The following is an 18,383-nucleotide window of genomic DNA, read 5'->3' as shown; positions in this document are numbered from 1 at the left end:
AGTCTCACTTATCCAAGCTAAACGGGCCGGCAGAAGCTTGGATAAGTGAATAACTTGGATAATAAGGAGGGATTAAGGAAAAGCCTATTAAACATCAAATTAGGTTATGATTTTACAAATTAAGCACCAAAACATCCTGTTATACAACAAATTGGACAGAAAAGGTAGTTCAATATGCAGTAATGTTATGTTGTAATTACTGTATTTACGAATTTAGCACCAAAATATCACGATATATTGAAAACATTGACAAAAAAAATGGCTTGGATTATCCAGAGGCTTGGATAAGCGAGGCTTGGATTAGTGAGACTCTACTGTACTCCTTTCACACAGAGGCTATCAAGTATATCTCATCTTCAGCCAATAATTACGCTACATAGAAAAATTATACATGTACTCTGAAATACATTACAACATTTTTAACATCATCTAAAATGTGGTCTGGAGTTTCGTTTCAGTTGTGTACACACCCCTACACAGGTATGTGTGCGCTTTGGTGGATGGAGACCGTCATGAAAGTGGTACACAAAAGTTTGTCATTGATTGAGACAGTGATCATTAATCAAAAGGAGTTAGGTGGAAATAGAGAAGTTATATCAAAGAAGCAGATTGTCACATACTTTGTGATGAAAAACCTCTGTCTTCTTCAGCTTACAAGAGATAGGTTTGTAACTAATGTAAGTTATTTAGAAAAAAATTGGTTAATTAAAAGAAAAAAAGCCACAATTTTAAATAATATTTAATCTTATCAACCTCCTGCAGAAAATATGAGAAAAATCGTACATATAAAATCATTTATTTGAGTAAGATTTCTCATGAGCTTATTTACAGCTGTTGTGAGCTCTTTTTTGTCCCCTCACTTCAGTAGTGAACTTTTGACAAAAGGCAGTGGCCCTTCCAGGTGGCTCCACTTTAGGTGAAAATACTTGATGTTAATACAAAGACACCCACACACGAAGACACCCCCCCCCACACACACACACACTCATAAATGAGGGACATTCTTCACTGTCACGTTCATTTTGTAAAATGTATCTGAATTCCTTCATGTTAATTTTCATGATGGTTCAAAACAAGGGGAGGAGCAGCACTCAAATCTGAGGCCCCAGGAAGGTTGTCATTTACAAATAAATCAAAAGGCCATCCTTGCTGATAGCAAAGACTAATGACTGGCATTGCTGTGTATTCTTGGATAGGCCCCACACTCAAGCCTGCTATTAAAAATGAATGCGTTTCAGAGGCCTTGCATTAAGAACATAAACAATTAAGGCCACTTGAGTTACTCCACAGAAAGCTGCCATACAAACAGAAGGGCTTTCACGTGACGCCCCGGCCCCAGCAGTCTGTTTTGCTAGCAAGCCACAGAGATGTGAGCAATTAATGTTGATGTATCTTCTATCTGCAAGGACTTGTTTCTTTTGTCCCTCAGTGTTTTAACTGTCCTCTTTATATTTGCAGATCAGAAATCTTAACGATAAGCTATGTCAATCTGGTGACAGCTCAGAAAGTCATGAATACTGCATGAACTTTTGAGACTGTGACAGGCATTTCACAGATTTAATGCTGTCTATATTATATGGCATGTCTCTAAACCGTGACTTATATTTTGATTGGCTGACCTGCTGGGACTCATTCATTCTTTTTCTTTTATAGGTTGAATTTCAGCCTGTTGAGTGTTTCTGGAACAGTGCTTGTTTTGTTTTTGTTTTTGAAAAGAAATTCTGTGAGCTTGTCTTAGTTCTGTAACTGAAGCTTTCATTTACTAGCAGCTAGAGATTTTAACCCACTCATAATCTTGGGTTGTGACAGATAGGGAAAGAAATGAAGTATATTCATATGTATGTGTTGAGTTAAAATTGGTGCTAATTTTTCTGACTCTTGAATGGAATAAGTTACAGGCATTGAGCCAGTGTCTTTGTAACCAAATACTGTTAGATTAACAAATTATTTTTGCTGTAGCCCTACAGCTGAACGCTGACAGTTCATTATATTTGCCAAGAAAAATGAGAAAATGTTGTAAACATGTGAATCACGCACCAGATATTGCCACCAATTTTGGGTAGTTTAGCACCAGTGAAAACCCACATGGAGATAAGAAGTGGGGGCAAGATTGTTTCTGGACACTAGGGCTACTTCTCATAGCAGGCCTGTGCCCATTTTGGAAAAGTTACTGGTAGGCGCAGCATGACCCAGGGAATATGCTAGCCATAGGCCCCATCTACACTGCCATATAATGCAGGTTCTTATTGCATTGAATTGTGTTATATGAGTGCCATATAATGCAGTTAAACTGCATTGTGAATCTGCATTATATGGCAGTGTAGATAAGACTGTGCTCTACTTTTTTCTCTTTCCTGGGAGCCTCTTGTAAACAAAAGCGGCAGTGAAATAGCTGGTTGCCCAGCTCTCCAAGGAGGTACAATGATGGGCCTATCATGTACTGCAATACTATTGCAATACTAAGGGAGCAGGAATATTGCCCCTCCCATGGCATACCCAGTGCAAATTGCAGAATTTTATGGCTGCAAAATGAATTGTTTCCTCTATTCACCCAAATTTTTGGGAGTAGAATTTGCAATTTCCAGTCCTGTCAATGTACTTCCTAAAGATGTTATGCATTTTTCCTCTTCCATAGTTTTTCCTCAAAGGAGGTCAGGATTGTTTGTAGCTTCATAGACATGTTGGACAGAAGACACACATAGTAGAAAGAAATGAAATGACAGGTTTACATAATGCTTAGTATTAAATGTAAGTAGAATAAACAATAGTATATACTGGCTTTGACATCCCGGTTCTTATTATAAATGCTATGGTAAACTGTCCTCATATCTGGAAAACCATGAATGAACACTCTTCAAGTTTAGATAAACTATAGTAAGCTGTGAGACATAAAAATAATTTCTGTCAGGTGAATATGTGATGAATATATGAAAGTTGCTGTGTTTTGATTTCTAGTCCTCTAAAAAACAATGCTTGTGAAGCAATTAGACATTGAGAGATAGTAGATGACTAGAAGTCTTTTAGTTGAATGTAGTGAATAGTTTTGAAAAGTTTCATGACACCTGGACTTGGATCAGATGTCATAATTTTAAATTCAGTGTGCCATCCTAATCCATTTATTTCACTCAAAATTCCAGGCAAACTTGATTTATTCTTTCTAAACAGTGTTCTACTGTCATAGGTTCACTCACTACAGCACATTGCCACAGAGTTGCATACAAAGTGAGTTGAGAGGGCTAGTGCTCACAGTTTTCCTGGATTATGAACCGGTTTATAACTGATCTAAAATAATTCTGTTAAAATTAAGACATAATATATAACCTACTGTAGTTTAAATAAACCCTGAATTTGTATTAAGTTTGGTGCATTGTCTTCTAGATTATGAATCCAATTTGTTTGGGACAGAAATAACAATACAGTATAACACTGTTATACGAACAAAGAAGTTAGTTAGGTGCATCAGACTAGCAAAACCTGCCTATTTTAAGGATGCATTTTATTGGTATGCTTTTGTTTATGTAAAAGTTTCATTTGCTCAGATGCTTTATCTTCCAACTTCTGTTGCAGTGTTATGAAGACACCTTTGTCTTCATAACAAATGATTTCATACAGTGGCCTAATCTCATGAAAAGCAATAGATTTGTCCATTTAAACGTCTTTCATTCATGCTTTACTTGCTAATGAGGTATTTAATGAAGAATAGATTTGTGCCCTCTTATATGGGGAGATGAAGGGATGGAGGCATAACAGATGTTCTTGATCAGATTGAACCCTGTTCTGATTAACTATACAATAATCTATAGGCACAGTTTATAATGTGGGGCTGCTTTAATTTTTTAAAATAATATTAATAGATTTAATGTTTCAATCAAAATATTTACTTTTCCTCTATAGACAGAAATTGCCAAGAGATTGAATACAATCTGTGCACAAGTCATCCCGTTTTTGTCTCAAGAAGTAAGTACAAATCTTCAGCTGTTTAAAGTGAAATTTTGTTGCATCTTTGTTTGTAAAGTAGTTAATTTTTAAAGATGTTAATTTTATTAAAATTCACAAGAGTGAGGAACATCTGTTGTAACTGAAGTATGCAGGCCCCCTGTTAATTTGGTCTAGCAGATGAAATGAGATACACCAACTGTATAACTGGTGAAATAGCTCAACCACAAAATTATTCTTTCCAACACAGGAGGAGGCAGTCTTTAAAAGATTATCAAGATTTTTTAATGCCAATGTTATCTTGGCAGCTGCTAGTCTAGCCATTTGTTAAATTCTATGTAAATAAAAATGCCGACATTTAATAGCAGCTTTCTAAAGCTTGAGTGGTATTTGTAAAGTATGATTTCTAGAAAAATCAAATACAATATAAAATAAGAATGCTGAGACCATATTGATGCATAATTTTAATGGAGACACAAGAGGGAGGATCATGTTTCAGCGGTTTTGTTGAATTGCTGTTACATAAAAAATAATATTACCATGTCTCTAGCCCACAGGCTTTTGCGATTTTAAAAACCTTGACACTTCAGAAGCTGAATTAACATGGTTCTATGCTACTAGAGTTGTGGGCACCCCTGAAAATACATGTCATATATGTGATAACAGTTTTAGTACAGTATCTAGAAAAATCCAACCATGCCATCTGTGAGGCGGAGAAGCAAGCAAAGAACAAATTTTGACTTATTTCTCTGGGTTGTTGGGCAAGAAACAGATTCAAGTTCTGCTAGTTGTAGGCACTGCAGGAGCAAACCGAAGGACTGAAAGCATTTTGTTTGTTTAGCCTCTCCTGTTGCAAGGGAAACAACTTGGCATCCTATGCTCTGGATTTTGGCTTTTCACAACATGAAAACCTACCAATTTATTAATTTTATAGTGAATACAGGAGATAAAGTATCTATATCAGATGGGACATCTTTACTTGTAGAAGAGTTGCATTTTTTAAAGCTATGAAATTGTAACTGTTAAATGGCAAGTCACATCCTGTCCCCTCTTCCACCACAGAGAACTATATACAGTACTAGTTTGCAGTTTAAGAATAATCCTTTCCTATTTTAAATACCTTTGTTGCAATAATTCATGTTTGTCTTTCCAGCATCAACAGCAAGTGGCTCAAGCTGTAGAACGTGCCAAACAAGTGACCATGGCTGAGCTGAATGCCATCATCGGGGTACGTGGCCTTCCAGGTCTACCTCCTACAGTGTGTATAACCAGCTTTCCTTTCTTACTGCTTTGGTATTTTTAATGTGTTAATGTTTGATATATAATAACTGCTTTGATACATAAGACTAATTCTTAAAAATAATTGATTTTGGTGCCCGCACAACTTTCAAATTGATAGAAATATTTAAAACACATTTTGTAAGATGATACAGGTTGAGAATCCTTTCTCTGGAATTCTGGACTCCAAAATACTCTAAAATCGGTCATGTACGTGACTGAGATAGTGATACCTTTGCTTTCTGATGAACTTGAGTCCCATTTCCAAGATACCCAATTATGTACATACAAGTATTCTAAAATGTGAAATTCTTAACACCTTTGGTCCCAATCATTTTGAATAAAGGATACTTGACTTGTATTACCTGATTGGACCTGTATATTCTCATCATATCTTTATTTAATTTGCTTTTTTAATTTATGTTTTTAGACTTGCAATTTTGTTCTATTTTGTGCCTTTGCATTTGAGATTGCCAAATTATTTTCATTGCATTTGATGGCCTGGTGGTTCTCCCCCTTCCTCCCCCTTCCTTTGGTACATCTCAACTTTCTGAAACAATTAGGGATGTTTATTTGCTTTTCTTAGCTTGAAAGGAGTGGTTGTGAAGTTTTTGGTTTCACTTAACCACAGTTGATCATGTTTTCTGGACCAATAAACTGTGGTTAATTTCAAAGCATTGTTTTTGAAGCTGGGATTTTAAAAATGACCACAGTTATTGGCAAACAGAAATATATGCCTAAGTGGAAATGAGTATTTCCAAACTCCTTCTGATGATATGGGAGTAGAGGGGAAAGTTTAAAGCCCAGAGAGTTTATGTCATGTTAATTTATAGTTTATTGTTATGTGTGAATACTGTCCTAGTGTATAGTTGTGAGTGATTGCTAATCCCAAGTAACTAATTTGTCTTGCCCTACTGAATTTCATAAACACTATATCTACTGAGTCAGTTCACTTCCCAAGTCCTGTTGCTGTGCCCAAGAACAATAAATCCAGTTTCTTGTCTTTCCAGAGTAAGCAAAAGGAGCTGAAACAAGAAGTGCTTCTCCTCCTTCTGATTTTATTCATATGCAAGTGCCTTGAGCAGATTCAAATTATTCATTTATCAATTTATGTTAATTGCTTGTGAGAAGATGCCCTGCTGGTCTTTATAGTTGCCTCAGACACTTTGTAATGATAATTAGACATGCTGCTGTATGGATTAACAGTGCCATAGTCCAATGACGTCTGCAGACAATGGGACCAGTTAATCCATCTGTGCTTAAAATTACATCCCAACTGGAGATGGAAAAAAAAGCCCCATAAGAGCGAGGGAGGATTAAAAGAATGAGCCTCAGCTTGAAAACTCTCCTTTTATCAGTTTCTCAATTGTAGATCTGCTGTTGCTTTGCCTGTGGTAAGCTATTGGCAGTCAATTAGGTGAAATAAACTGGAAGGGTGACCTTCATTTCCTTTTAATAGCTATTCCTCCCTGCAATGGGGAGTGTCAGTGGATTTTCAGCTTAAATTTTATTCAAGCTGCTTTATTACACTTGACAGATTAGCTCTGCATAAACATCCCCAGCTTTCAAACCAGGTCCTTGTTTCTCTCCCTTCCCTCTCCAATCATGTACTTTAAAAAATAGTAATTAAGTCTCTGTTTGCCTTCTGTCTTTGCAACCTTCACTTGTCTGATAAGTTCTTGACATGGAAGTTCTGCTCAAAAGCTCTCCATTCACCAAGCACCTCTGGATAATGGGCATAATGTAAGAATAAATCTCTGCTTCAGCTACAGAAACAAAACAGTGGAAATACATTTTAAAAAAAGAAAATGAAGTTTTGCACTTGGGCTGTGACACTTTTGTGACATCCATGGCTGGTTTATATTTGCTCTAAAGTGATCCATCTTTTCTGGGAAGAAGATGCAGTCCCTGACCCAAAAGAACAATACTCTGATTCTTATTCTTTTGCAAATTCTATTCACAGTGCCCTGGCTTGCTGCCTCTGCCGTTCCCTGTCAATAGTATATTTTAAAAAGAATCAGACTGTCATTCATTGACCTAAATCCAGTTGTTAGTCTCAACCAAAGAAGACCCATTGAATCAGTTTTACACGATTGTTGACTTAGCATCTAGCAATTGATTCACTGAGGCTGTTTTACTTGAGGCTAGCAATTGGATATCAGCCATTAGCTTTCATAAGCAAGTTGTATTTTAATCTGATCTGAAAACCTGTAATTGTTCAATTAGGACAGCTTTTACTAGGTGCTGTTTTTGCCTCATTCGATGCAACTCTCTGCAAATTTACTCAGAAGATAATTTCCTTGTTCTCTTAGGTTAATTCCTTGGTAAATGTATAAAGGATTGCAGCCTTACAGTGCTTGAGAAATTGATGTGTCACTTGCCAGTAGAAATATACTTCAGTTTTCATTGAGTGTTCATAAATGCTACATGCAATCCTGTCTAACCTAAACTACCCTAGTCTATCCCTTCTCCCTCATCAGCACAGCTGATTTGACAATTCTATTACAGCCTGAGGAATAATCTTGTGCATTGTGAAGCTCACTACTACTGCTACAGCTTGCTTTCTTTTTAAAAACATCCCCACCAAGTTGGTCCAATAAGGGATTCTCTCTCTGTCTCGTTCTTCTCTGCACATTTGTATATATCAATAATTATCCTAGTCTGCACAATAAGTTTCATGCTCTGACATATGCTTGATTTGTTTGAAAGGGATTGTGTGCACACTGGAAAATTGGAGTAGCATAAAATTGGGCTGACAATTCAATGGACCTTTGCTCCTCTTCATTGAACATGCACTGTGTCAGCCTGTCTCCCCAGAGGGGAGGAGGCATCAGGAGCCTGTCTGTTCCTACAAGCAGCAGCTGCACTGAAAGTAAACTACAGCCCAGTTTGATAGCAGCTGTCAGTATTGTTCAGGGACCCAACTTAGTGTAAAGAACAATTGCGGGGGCCATGCTCTTAAACTGCAGTGTCTTTCAAGCTAATAAAAGAAATAGCAATTTAACGGTTTAGACGTTTATTGTGAGCGTGAAAGGTTGTGAAAGGCTTCTTTTGAAAATGCAAATAGGCTGGTGCATTCTCCAACATTAGAAACACAATCAAGTAGCCATTGGCTTAATGCTGCTAAAAGATATTTCTGTTCCATGAAAGTAAGGGCAAGCAGAAAGGGCAGGGGAGCAGAAAAATTGCATTGGAGGATGACGGTTCAACACATCCCCAATAGATGTAGAGAATTGCAATAAGAGTTATGTTGATTTTTTTAAAAGCTAGGCTTCCTGGCACAGCACACTGATTCCAAATAATTGTTGCTAAATTCTTCCTCTGCCCCATTAGTTGAGAATAATCTACTATAGAGGCAAAGGCTGCATTTTTGTTTTCACTTGGCACATGGATTAGGAGGCAAGATGACTGTTTGTATATGTATGTGTGCAGGGAGAACAACCTCCAGTTAGCAAAAATGCGAAGTTGTTGAAAAATGGACATGTTTTGAAATAAAAGAAACATAAGTACAGTAAGTAAATGCAATGTAAAGAACAAATAAATGTTTTTGTGGTGGGGGAAAGGGAGGACCAAAAGGAGCTCTCTCTAACAGTATCTATAAAAAGACATCTATCTCCAATATTGATTTTATCCAAATAGTACCATTTGCAGAGTTATGCAACTTGGTAGTTATTGCTATGGAGGGAAAGCTGAAAGTAGGGTATGTGGGAACAAATTGCATTGGAGTAGAGATAGGAAAGAATGTGCATCCCACTCTTTTTGCAGGCAGTTATGTTCATCTTTGATGGATATGGAGAAAATGTCTCCAGTTATTTAAAAAAGTAAGTGAGGTAGTGACTTGGCAAGCTGTGCACTTAAATGCTTTAGTGTGGCCCCCTTTCTGCTTCTGTTATGTTTGGGCATGGCAGTAGATTTTCCTTTGAGTGGAGAGAATCTAGATTATGGCATGAAGGCTTTAAGTGGATTATCTTGGTAGAATTTGAAGGGATTGGAGAAAGACGGAGGAAGATGGTTAAGCAACAGGCAGGAAAATTAAAAGTTGTGCATGCCAAGAAATGTGAATGACAGTTGTAATTAGACCACACTGTTTGCCAATAAAATCACCATATACAGTTTGTGCAGATTGTCAGGCCTCTTTTTTTTAAAGCAACTTGATGAATTGTGAAAACATTTCTAAGTGTTGAACACAAGAATGAGGCAGCCTGTGAGGGCATTTCGGTTTAGCTTCTTCAAAAAGAATTTGATACTTGAGAGGTGTCAGGTTTCCCCTTGCCCCCCTTTGAGGTGCGCTGTTAATGGTTCTGTGAAATGTATCTCTTGGACTGACAGTACTTGTGAGACAGATTGAGTTGTCGGCCTCCAAACAGCTTTCCATCATTGCATGAGGTGATTGACTAAAGGATTAGCACGATGCTGGATTATTTTTCCTCTACTTGGCAGTGGTTGCCAGCTATCTCTGAGATTGTAGTGTGTGAAGCTTAAGAGGATGAGGTTAACCTCTTGAGGGTTTATTATGAGCATGCAGTTAATCTTTAGAAAGCCTATAAATAACTGGGGTGCATGTTTTGTTGTAAAATAGAAATATGGATGCAAAGAGAAGTGAAAGCAAAGAAGCAATGCTGCAACTGCTTAGTTCTTGCCTTGCATGGTTTCTGGGATCCTTGGCAGCAGTCGGTATTTAATGTCAAAAGCAATCCATGGTCTGAGTGTTGTTATTCTTGTTTTAAAGACAATGGGAGTTGGTAGGAGGACAAAATAACATCAGGTACCTGCTAGAGGATATGTGGGACAAAAGGCTTAAATCTTAGTGTATTTAGGGAATGCTGCTCTGGTTGAGACATATAGGAGAAGATATTGAATGAAATTTTTGGGAGACCAAATATCTCAAGCATATAAAAGACCTAAGCTGGATAATGTGTTTCTGCAATCCTCTACTATGATCCTCTACTTCTTTCTCTAACATTCCTACCATGTTTAAATATGAAACTAAATTTGTGCTGCAAAGTGAAACTGCCTGGTAATGGTAATATAATACAGAAACAGACATCCAGCCACGTTTTTGCCTTTCCTGAAGTTCCCTAGCCCGTTCATATGGAACCTAAGATAAAATAAATTTGTTTGGCCAGTGAAAAAGTAGAGCTTGGAAAGTTACTGTTTTGGACTACATCTCACAGATTCTTGCTTGGGGATTCTGGAAAAAGTGGTAAAAAGAACAAGAGCAGCTAAGTGATATTTCCAAGCTCTGCTAAAAAAACATGAATTCTATTCAACTTTTATTACTTATCTTTTCTAATGTTGTTTTCAGATTGTGATGTTGCTGTGTTTCGATTCTCTGTTCTAGCATTTAAGAAAATTCATTTGCATTGGTTGTTGTAAATGTTGTAAATCTGGTTTGCTAAACATACTTTGCTGTGTATACAAAGTTCAGGTTTCCTCCTTGGTTTTACTCCTCCCCTATTCCTTTCTTCCACAGAAGTGAACTTGAAAAAAAGATTTAAGTCCTGGACTATACTAGAAAACATTCCAGTGCAATGAAAAGCAAACATTGCATTACTTCAGTTATGAGTGTTTAATTTTGTTACCACTTTTTAATTTCAAACTGAAGAACTGAGCTTTTTTCAATTCTGTCTTGTGTCTGCCCATGACTGCATGCAGGGAGAGACATAGTAACTAGCGCATGGCCCTTCTTCCCTTTTTTGTTTTAGTAGGCTGGGCTTGAAGCATATTGAAACATTTGTCTGGACATCTCTTCAAAAGTTATGGTGGTATCTTGTGAACTCTTGATAAGTAATTTAAAAGTCACACAAGCAAATTCAACTGACAAATTTGATGGTGAATTATTCCTACATTAATTACTTCCTTGAATTGCATTTTAGTCTTCTCTGGTTGTAGTGCAATGTTTGTAAGAACAAATCTGCACACCTTTCTTATAGTACCTGTTTAGTGAGCCTATCGCTAGGAGGAGGATATGGAAAATGTGGTGGAATTGTTGTCCGCATTTGTTTGCTGTCCAGTAATAATCCCCTCCTTCCACAGTATGATTGACTGTAATTGAATGCAATATACAGTTAGGCTTGATGAAAAAAAAACATATAAATTCAGGTTGAGCATCCTTTATCCTGGAATTCCAAAATGCAAACTGCTCCAAAATTGTCCCCATGGATGACCATTTGTTTTCTGATGGCTCAGTGTATACAAATGTGGTAATCAAGAACAAAAATTATTAAACATCTATCTATATATATAACTAGCTGTGCCCAGCCACGCGTTGCTGTGGCGAAGTCTGGTGTTATGGGAAATAAAAGTATTGAGGAATTGGTGGTAGTTAAGGTAAAGGTTTTGCCCTGACATTAAGTTCAGTCGTGTCTGACTCTGGGGGTTGGTGGTTATCTCTATTTGTAAGCTGAAGAGCCTGCGTTGTCCGTAGACTCCTCCAAGGTCATGTGGTATGACTTCATAGAGCACCGTTACCTTTCCGCTGGAGTGGTACCTATTCATCTACAAGCATTTGAATGTTTTTGAAGTTTAGGGTTGGGAGAAGCTGGGGCTAACGGTGGGGACTCTGTCAGTTCCTCGAATCCAAACCTGCGGCTTTTCAGTCCAGAAGTTTAGCAGCTCAGCGCTTTAACATGCTGCACCATCAGGGGATATAATTTCCTAAAGGTTGTGAATATACAAAATTTTTGATTGTTTTTGTCTGTTGGAGGCAAGTATGAATGCTGGAATGAGCAAAAATGATTAGCATGTAATGGCCTTGTAGCTTTAAAGCCTGGCTGTTTCCTCCCTGAGTGAATTTTTTGTTGGGAGGTGTTAGCTGGCCCTGATTGTTTCCCGTGTGGAATTCTCTTGTTTTCAGAGAGGTGTTGTTTGCGATATTTGATGTGCTTCTACTGTCTGTGGTCCTGAGAAAACAGAGGATTTGCCAGACTTTGATGATGGGAATACTTTGTTGGGAGGTGTTAGCTGGGCCTGATTGTTTCCTGTCTGGAATTCCCTTGTTTTCAGAGAGGTGTTGTTTGTGATATTTTATGTGCTTCTAGTGTCTGTGGACGTCAGAGAACAGAGGATTTGCCAGACTTTGATGATGGGAATACTTTGTTGGGAGGTGTTAGCTGGCCCTGATTGTTTCCTGTCTGGAATTCCCTTGTTTTCAGAGAGATGTTGTTTATGATATTTTATGTGCTTCTACTGTCTGTGGTCCTGAGAAAACAGAGGATTTGCCAGACTTTGATGATGGGAATACTTTGTTGGGAGGTGTTAGCTGGCCCTGATTGTTTCCTGTCTGGAATTCCCTTGTTTTCAGAGAGGTGTTGTTTATGATATTTTATGTGCTTCTAGTGTCTGTGGGCGTCAGAAAACAGAGGATTTGGCAGACTTTGATGATGGGAATACTTTGTTGGGAGGTGTTAGCTGGCCCTGATTGTTTCCTGTCTGGAATTCCCTTGTTTTCAGAGTGGTGGTGTTTATGATATTTTATGTGCTTCTAGTGTCTGTGGGCGTCAGAAAACAGAGGATTTGGCAGACTTTGGTGATGGGTATACTTTGTTGGGAGGTGTTAGCTGCCCCTGATTGTTTCCTGTGTAGAATTTCCCTGTTTTCAGAGTGTTGTTCTTTATTAAGTGTTCTGATTTTAGAGATTAAATTGTTGTGTATTATTGTACCACAGTAATTATTTCATCTTACAGTAGAATCTCAGTTATCCAACATTTGGTAATCCAATGTTCTGGATTATCCAACGTAGTGTGCGTTTTAGTAGTCAATTTTTTTGTAGTCAGTGTTTTAAATTGTGATACTTTTTCTGTCAAATTTGTTGTATAACATGATGTTTTGGTGGCTAATTTGTATAACGATTACCTAATTTGATGTTTAATTGGGTTTTTCCTGAATCTGTTCTTATTATCCAACAGATTCAGTTATGCAATGTTGTGCAGGGATGTTTATGTTGGATAAGTGAGATTCTACTGTATATTTATAATTTTGTAAGGAAGGCGTTTGCGTCATCCCCCGGGCACTGGAAAAGGGTAAATAAATAAGAGAAGAGGAGAAGAAGGCGCTCTGTACCTGCTCAGGGGCCAGGCGGGAGGCGTGGTGGGATAAGGTCTGCCCTTCTCCTTTGCCCTTCCATCCCGGCCCTCCCTCTCCTACCGAAGGCAGCGCTGGTGTGGTCGTGGGTTGGCAGGCCTGGTAGGCCAGGAAAGAGCGGGCTCTGGTGGAGGCGCAGGCCCGGGGCGTAGCGGCTTCCTCCCCACCTCGCGCTTCCCGGTGCCGGCCTCCATGTTCTTCCCGCGGAGGAGGAGGAGGACAGGAGGAGGCCTGAGCAGCGGCGAGGAGGAGGAGGAGGGGGAGAACGGGGCCGGGAAGGCGGGCGATGGGGCGCTTGTCCGCCGCTGCAGGGCCGAGAGAAAGGAAAAGGAGTGGGAAAGGAACCTCCACACACACAGAGAGAGGCAGGACTCGCTTTCCCAGAAGCGCCTCACGCGGAGGTAACATTGTTGGCGCGAAACACCGGGAAGGTACTGAGGGAGGGGGAAAGTAGCCTTTTTTGTTTCCCAGGTGAGATGTGAGGCCAGGGACGGGCCAGCATAGGCCCTCCGGGTGTTTTGGAGTGGAACTCCCAATTCGAGGATGGGGAGCTCAGCCTCGTGAGGCGGAGATGTGCCTTCTCCTGGCGAGTCCCTGGCTTCAGCGGTGGAGGCGGCGATAGAGGGTGAGGGAGGAGGGACGGTTCTGTCTGTGTGTGTGGGCGCGCGCGGGGGAAGAGTTGGGAGGATTGTGTTTGTGCGCATGCGCACATCGCCTGTTGTGTTTTTTTGGTGTTGTGATTGTGTTTTTGTTTGTTTGTGTTGTATCTTACTGGAGGCGGGGATGATGGATTGTGTGGGTAATTTTAGAGTTTGAGGGATGTTGGGTTTTGTTGTTCTGTGCATCGCCACGATGCCAAAAGCCTTTTATATATATAGAAAGGATAAAGTTGTTTGCACAGTGACTATAACAACAAAACTAAACGTCCCAGAAATACGAAACTTGGCAACACAACACAAAAGCTTTGCCTCCTGGTTATAACAACACAACCACACCACAAAACCACAATCCGGACCCACAAAACTCACAACAACGCATCATGACTATAACAACACAACTAAACGCCCCAGAAATACGAAACCTGACAACAAATGCAAAAGCCTTGCCTCCCGGTTGTAACAACACAACCACACCACAAAACCACAATCCGGACGCACAAAACTCACAACAACGCATCGTGACTATAACAACACAACTAAACACCCCAGAAATACAAAACTTGGCACACAACTAAACGCCCCAGAAATACAAAACTTGACAACACAATGCAAAAGCCTTGCCTCCCGGTTATAACAACACAACCACACCACAAAACCACAATCCGGACCCACAAAACTCACAACAACGCATTGTAACTATAGCAACACAACTAAACCGGATGGCCATCTGTCTGAGGGGTTTGGGTGGGATCTTCCTCCATGACAAAAAGAAAGAAAGGGGTTGGACTGGATGCAAACTACAAATCCCAGCACCCCATGGCATGGAGTCCATGCATTTCAATTAGAGGCCTCTTCCTTCTCCCTTTCCCTGCCATCCACTGACCCAGTTCCACGGATAGAACGAAGGAAGGAGGGAGGGGAGGGAAGCAAAGGAACCCCAAGGACAAAAGCCCTCCCTCTCTGCCCGGAAGGCCAAGAGCAAAAGGGAGAGAAAGACCATTGATCCAGTTATATTTACCCTCCTTCTGGCCAGTGTGTTCTTATCAGCGAGCTCAGGATCGGAGCAGCGAAAGGGAACAGTATAGGAATAAAGGAAACAAGTAGAGCACCCACTCTATCCATCCACTCATCTATCCATCCACTCACCCACTAATAATAAACACCTACACAGGTAAGAATCAGCCATGCACTGAGGCTACAAGGTCATTCAGTGCTCATCCACCTCCCCAATCCCTACATTCATACTTGGCCTCCAAAAAAAATAATAACAATGACAACAACAAAAATAAGAATCAACCTCATCACAGGCAAGAAGCAGCCAGGCACTGAGGCTGAGAGGCCAGTCAGTGCTACTCTGGGCCTCCAAAAAAACAATACAGTAGCATCTAACTTATCCAACCTTCATGACCACTACAACAACAACAATAAGAATAAACACCTACACAGGCAAAACAAAAAAAAGACTATTGTACCACAATAAAAATATAAACTACACTCTGCAGAATCAGACATCGTGATTAACAACAAACCAAAGACAACAGGGATCTCAAGCAATTATCAATCAACACAAAAATTGAAGAAGGTAACAGACTTCAAATACTACTACTAATGTGAGTATAAAGAAGGTTGGATGTCATAGCATAAATACAACCTAATGTAGACTGACCAACACCACCAGACTAAGCCACAGCAACGCGTGGCTGGGCACAGCTAGTATTTTATATAATTATGGTACCTTCAGACTATATGTATAATATCTATATGAAGCCCAAATGATTTTCATGTTTAGATTTGGGTCCCATCTCCAAGTTATCTCTTTATCTACATAAAGAGCCTAAATGGTTCTGGCCCAGCTTACCTGTCTCAACGTTTCTCCCTCTATGAATCATCTAAGATCTTCTGGGAAGGCCCTGCTCTCTGTCCCACCTCCTTTGCAGGCGCAAATGGCAGGAACGAGAGACAGGGCCTTCTCAGAGGTGGCGCCTTAGCTGTGGAATTCTCTCCTCAGGGAGATTAGATCAGCCCTCTCCCACCTGACTTTTTGTAAGAAAGTGAAAACACGGCTTTTTGAATAAGCCTTTGGAGAACTGGTGCAACAAATAGATACAGAATGATGTGCAATGACTATTAGAACAGCCCAGACTACATTTTTGGATCACATGATTAATTGTGATGTTATTGTTTAGAATGTTTTTAATTGTTTTAATTGTACTTTATAATTCCATTTAAAATGTTTATTTTATTGTACACTGTTTTTAAAGGCATCAAATAGTTGCCTATGTGTAGAGCCGTTGTGAGTCCCCTTCAGGGTTTGAGAAAGGCGGGGTAGAAGTGTCTTAAATAAATTCATAAATAAATGCAAATGAAGTATTTCAAACTGCAAATAAAATAAAAATTTAAAAATCTAGAACATTTCTGGTTTGGATAAGGGATGCTCATCATATATATATATATATATATTTACTGTGCAGGCAGCAGGATGGAATATTTTAATTCCCCAGAATCATAGTTTTGTTTAGAAGCTGCACAGAGCTGAACCTGTAATAGACATTTTTCATTGTCATCTGAAAGCTGTACCTTATTCTTTCCCTCTAGTTTTTGAGCCACAGCCATGATACCTCCCTTCTTTTAATGGCAGTGTGACCCAAGGATTTTTTTATGTAAGACAGGAGATTCTTGTAATCCATCTCTTCATTTGTGGTGAACATATGTTACAGTCTGTATTACTGCTTATGATAATTTTTGTATGGCAGTAATTACAATTAATGCTGTTGATAGTAAATCTGGTTGGTAGTCCCAACTAGAATTCAAATCGCTGAATTACTGTCTGAACATTAAGTCAAAATGTGTATAAACTCCCGTTGATTCAACAGAGCTACCCTGTTAGCAAGTGAATTTAGGCAGGATAAGCAACTCCAGGCTTAAAGATACTTTTGGCATATAACTCCCAGAACATTTAGCCACGACAGTGGTTCCCAACCTTTGGTCCTCCAGGTGTCCCACAATTCCTAACAGTTGGTAAGCTGGCTGGGATTTCTGGGGGTTGAAGTCCAGAACACTTGGAAGACCAAAGGTTGGGAACCACTGCTTTAGACAGACTCTTGTTCTGAAGCTATTGGACATAGTTTCTTAGTTTGTATAAAACATACATATTTGTCAGTCAGAAGACTTCGAGATTACTCATCTTTCTTATGCTAAAAGCTCATTAATCTCATAATTAGGATAGAATATGAACATCTGACTCTGACCTTGTGTACTAATTATGGATAAGAAGGCTATCTCATCTGTATGTGATGATGAACATTTAAAATACTGTAATTTTAGTTTTCTGAATTGCTTAAATGTTGTATAATTTATGCCTAAATATTTTGACCCAAGATTCAAATGTGATTTACACTATAATTCAAAGAGACCGAGGGCTCAAGTCACTATTTCTGCAAAGAAAACTTTACAAAAAGCTTTTGCTGCAAATATCTGTTGGACAGCTATTTGTATGTAGACTCCCATATAGACTTTTACATTTGCAACAGAAATTAAGAACACGTAGTACATATTTTATTTTGTGTATTAAAAATGTGGTCTTTCAGTTATTTTCTGTGGGTTGAAAGTTGGATTTTTTTTAAAGGTAACATTGTAACTCTTAATGAACATACTTAATTATCTTATGAAAAGGAGCATACTATGAATAAACAAATGACTAATATAATAAGAACATTCTGCACTGGTTTGAATGATAAAAATTTTGTCAGTGGAAATTAAACTTTTGCCTTTGTGCGTTATTTTTTTGACCAAAGTGTTGGCACAGTTGATGAGTTAGGACATCTGTAATTAACCTCTTATTTAATCCAGTGGAGTAGTGGGTTAAAGCCTTGTGACTTGAAGGTTGGGTTGCTGACCTGAAGGCTGCTAGGTTCGAATCCCACCTGGGGAGAGCACGGATAAGCTCCCTCTATCAGCTCCAGCTCCTTGCGGGGACATGAGAGAAGCCTCCCACAAGGATTGGTAAAAAACATCAAAAACATCCGGGTGTCCCCTGGGCAACGTCCTTGTAGACTGCCAATTCTCTCATTCCAGAAGCGACTTGCAGTTTTTCAAGTCGCTCCTGACACGAAAAAACAAAAGCAAAACAAAACTACAGTCAACCACCTTCATAATAGGTCACAATTTTAAACCATAGTTTTTGATCCATGGCATTGTTTTGAAGCTGGTAACAGTTTTCTCGTGTGGATGAAGCAAGAAACTTAATTAAAAGTTTTCTGCAGTATCAAGTGTTCCATGAAGGGGGTGTGTGATAAGTAGACAGGGCTTCTTTTTTCTCTTGAAGATACTGAAAGTATATTCACATGAAACACTGAAGTCGGGATCCAAGTAATCTATCTTTGAGTGGAAAGCACTTTTATTTACAGGTAATGGCCTTTCTTTTCTAAA

The 18,383-nt window shown here is 39.1% G+C and overlaps 1 protein-coding gene across 5 annotated transcripts in view; it reads left to right on the top strand.

Annotated features, from left to right (window-relative positions):
* Positions 1–18,383, top strand: part of LOC100564704 (transducin-like enhancer protein 1) — an 89,217-nt gene that overhangs the window by 20,334 nt on the left and 50,500 nt on the right. For 3 of the 5 annotated variants that reach the window (XM_003216470.3, XM_062972014.1, XM_008103265.2), the window contains exons 5-6: positions 3,895–3,957; positions 5,090–5,194. In XM_003216470.3, coding sequence (XP_003216518.1) covers positions 3,895–3,957; positions 5,090–5,194 — 168 coding nt within the window. The remainder of the gene's footprint in view (positions 1–3,894; positions 3,958–5,089; positions 5,195–18,383) is intronic. The other 2 variants (XM_008103267.2, XM_003216469.3) reach the window with 1 other exon arrangement.

The sequence above is a fragment of the Anolis carolinensis genome, chromosome 2 (genome assembly GCF_035594765.1).
Source record: "Anolis carolinensis isolate JA03-04 chromosome 2, rAnoCar3.1.pri, whole genome shotgun sequence".
In the NCBI taxonomy this organism is placed as follows: Eukaryota; Metazoa; Chordata; class Lepidosauria; order Squamata; family Dactyloidae; genus Anolis; species Anolis carolinensis.
Note: the sequence above shows the minus strand (reverse complement) of the source record. Positions and strands in the feature narration are given on the sequence as shown.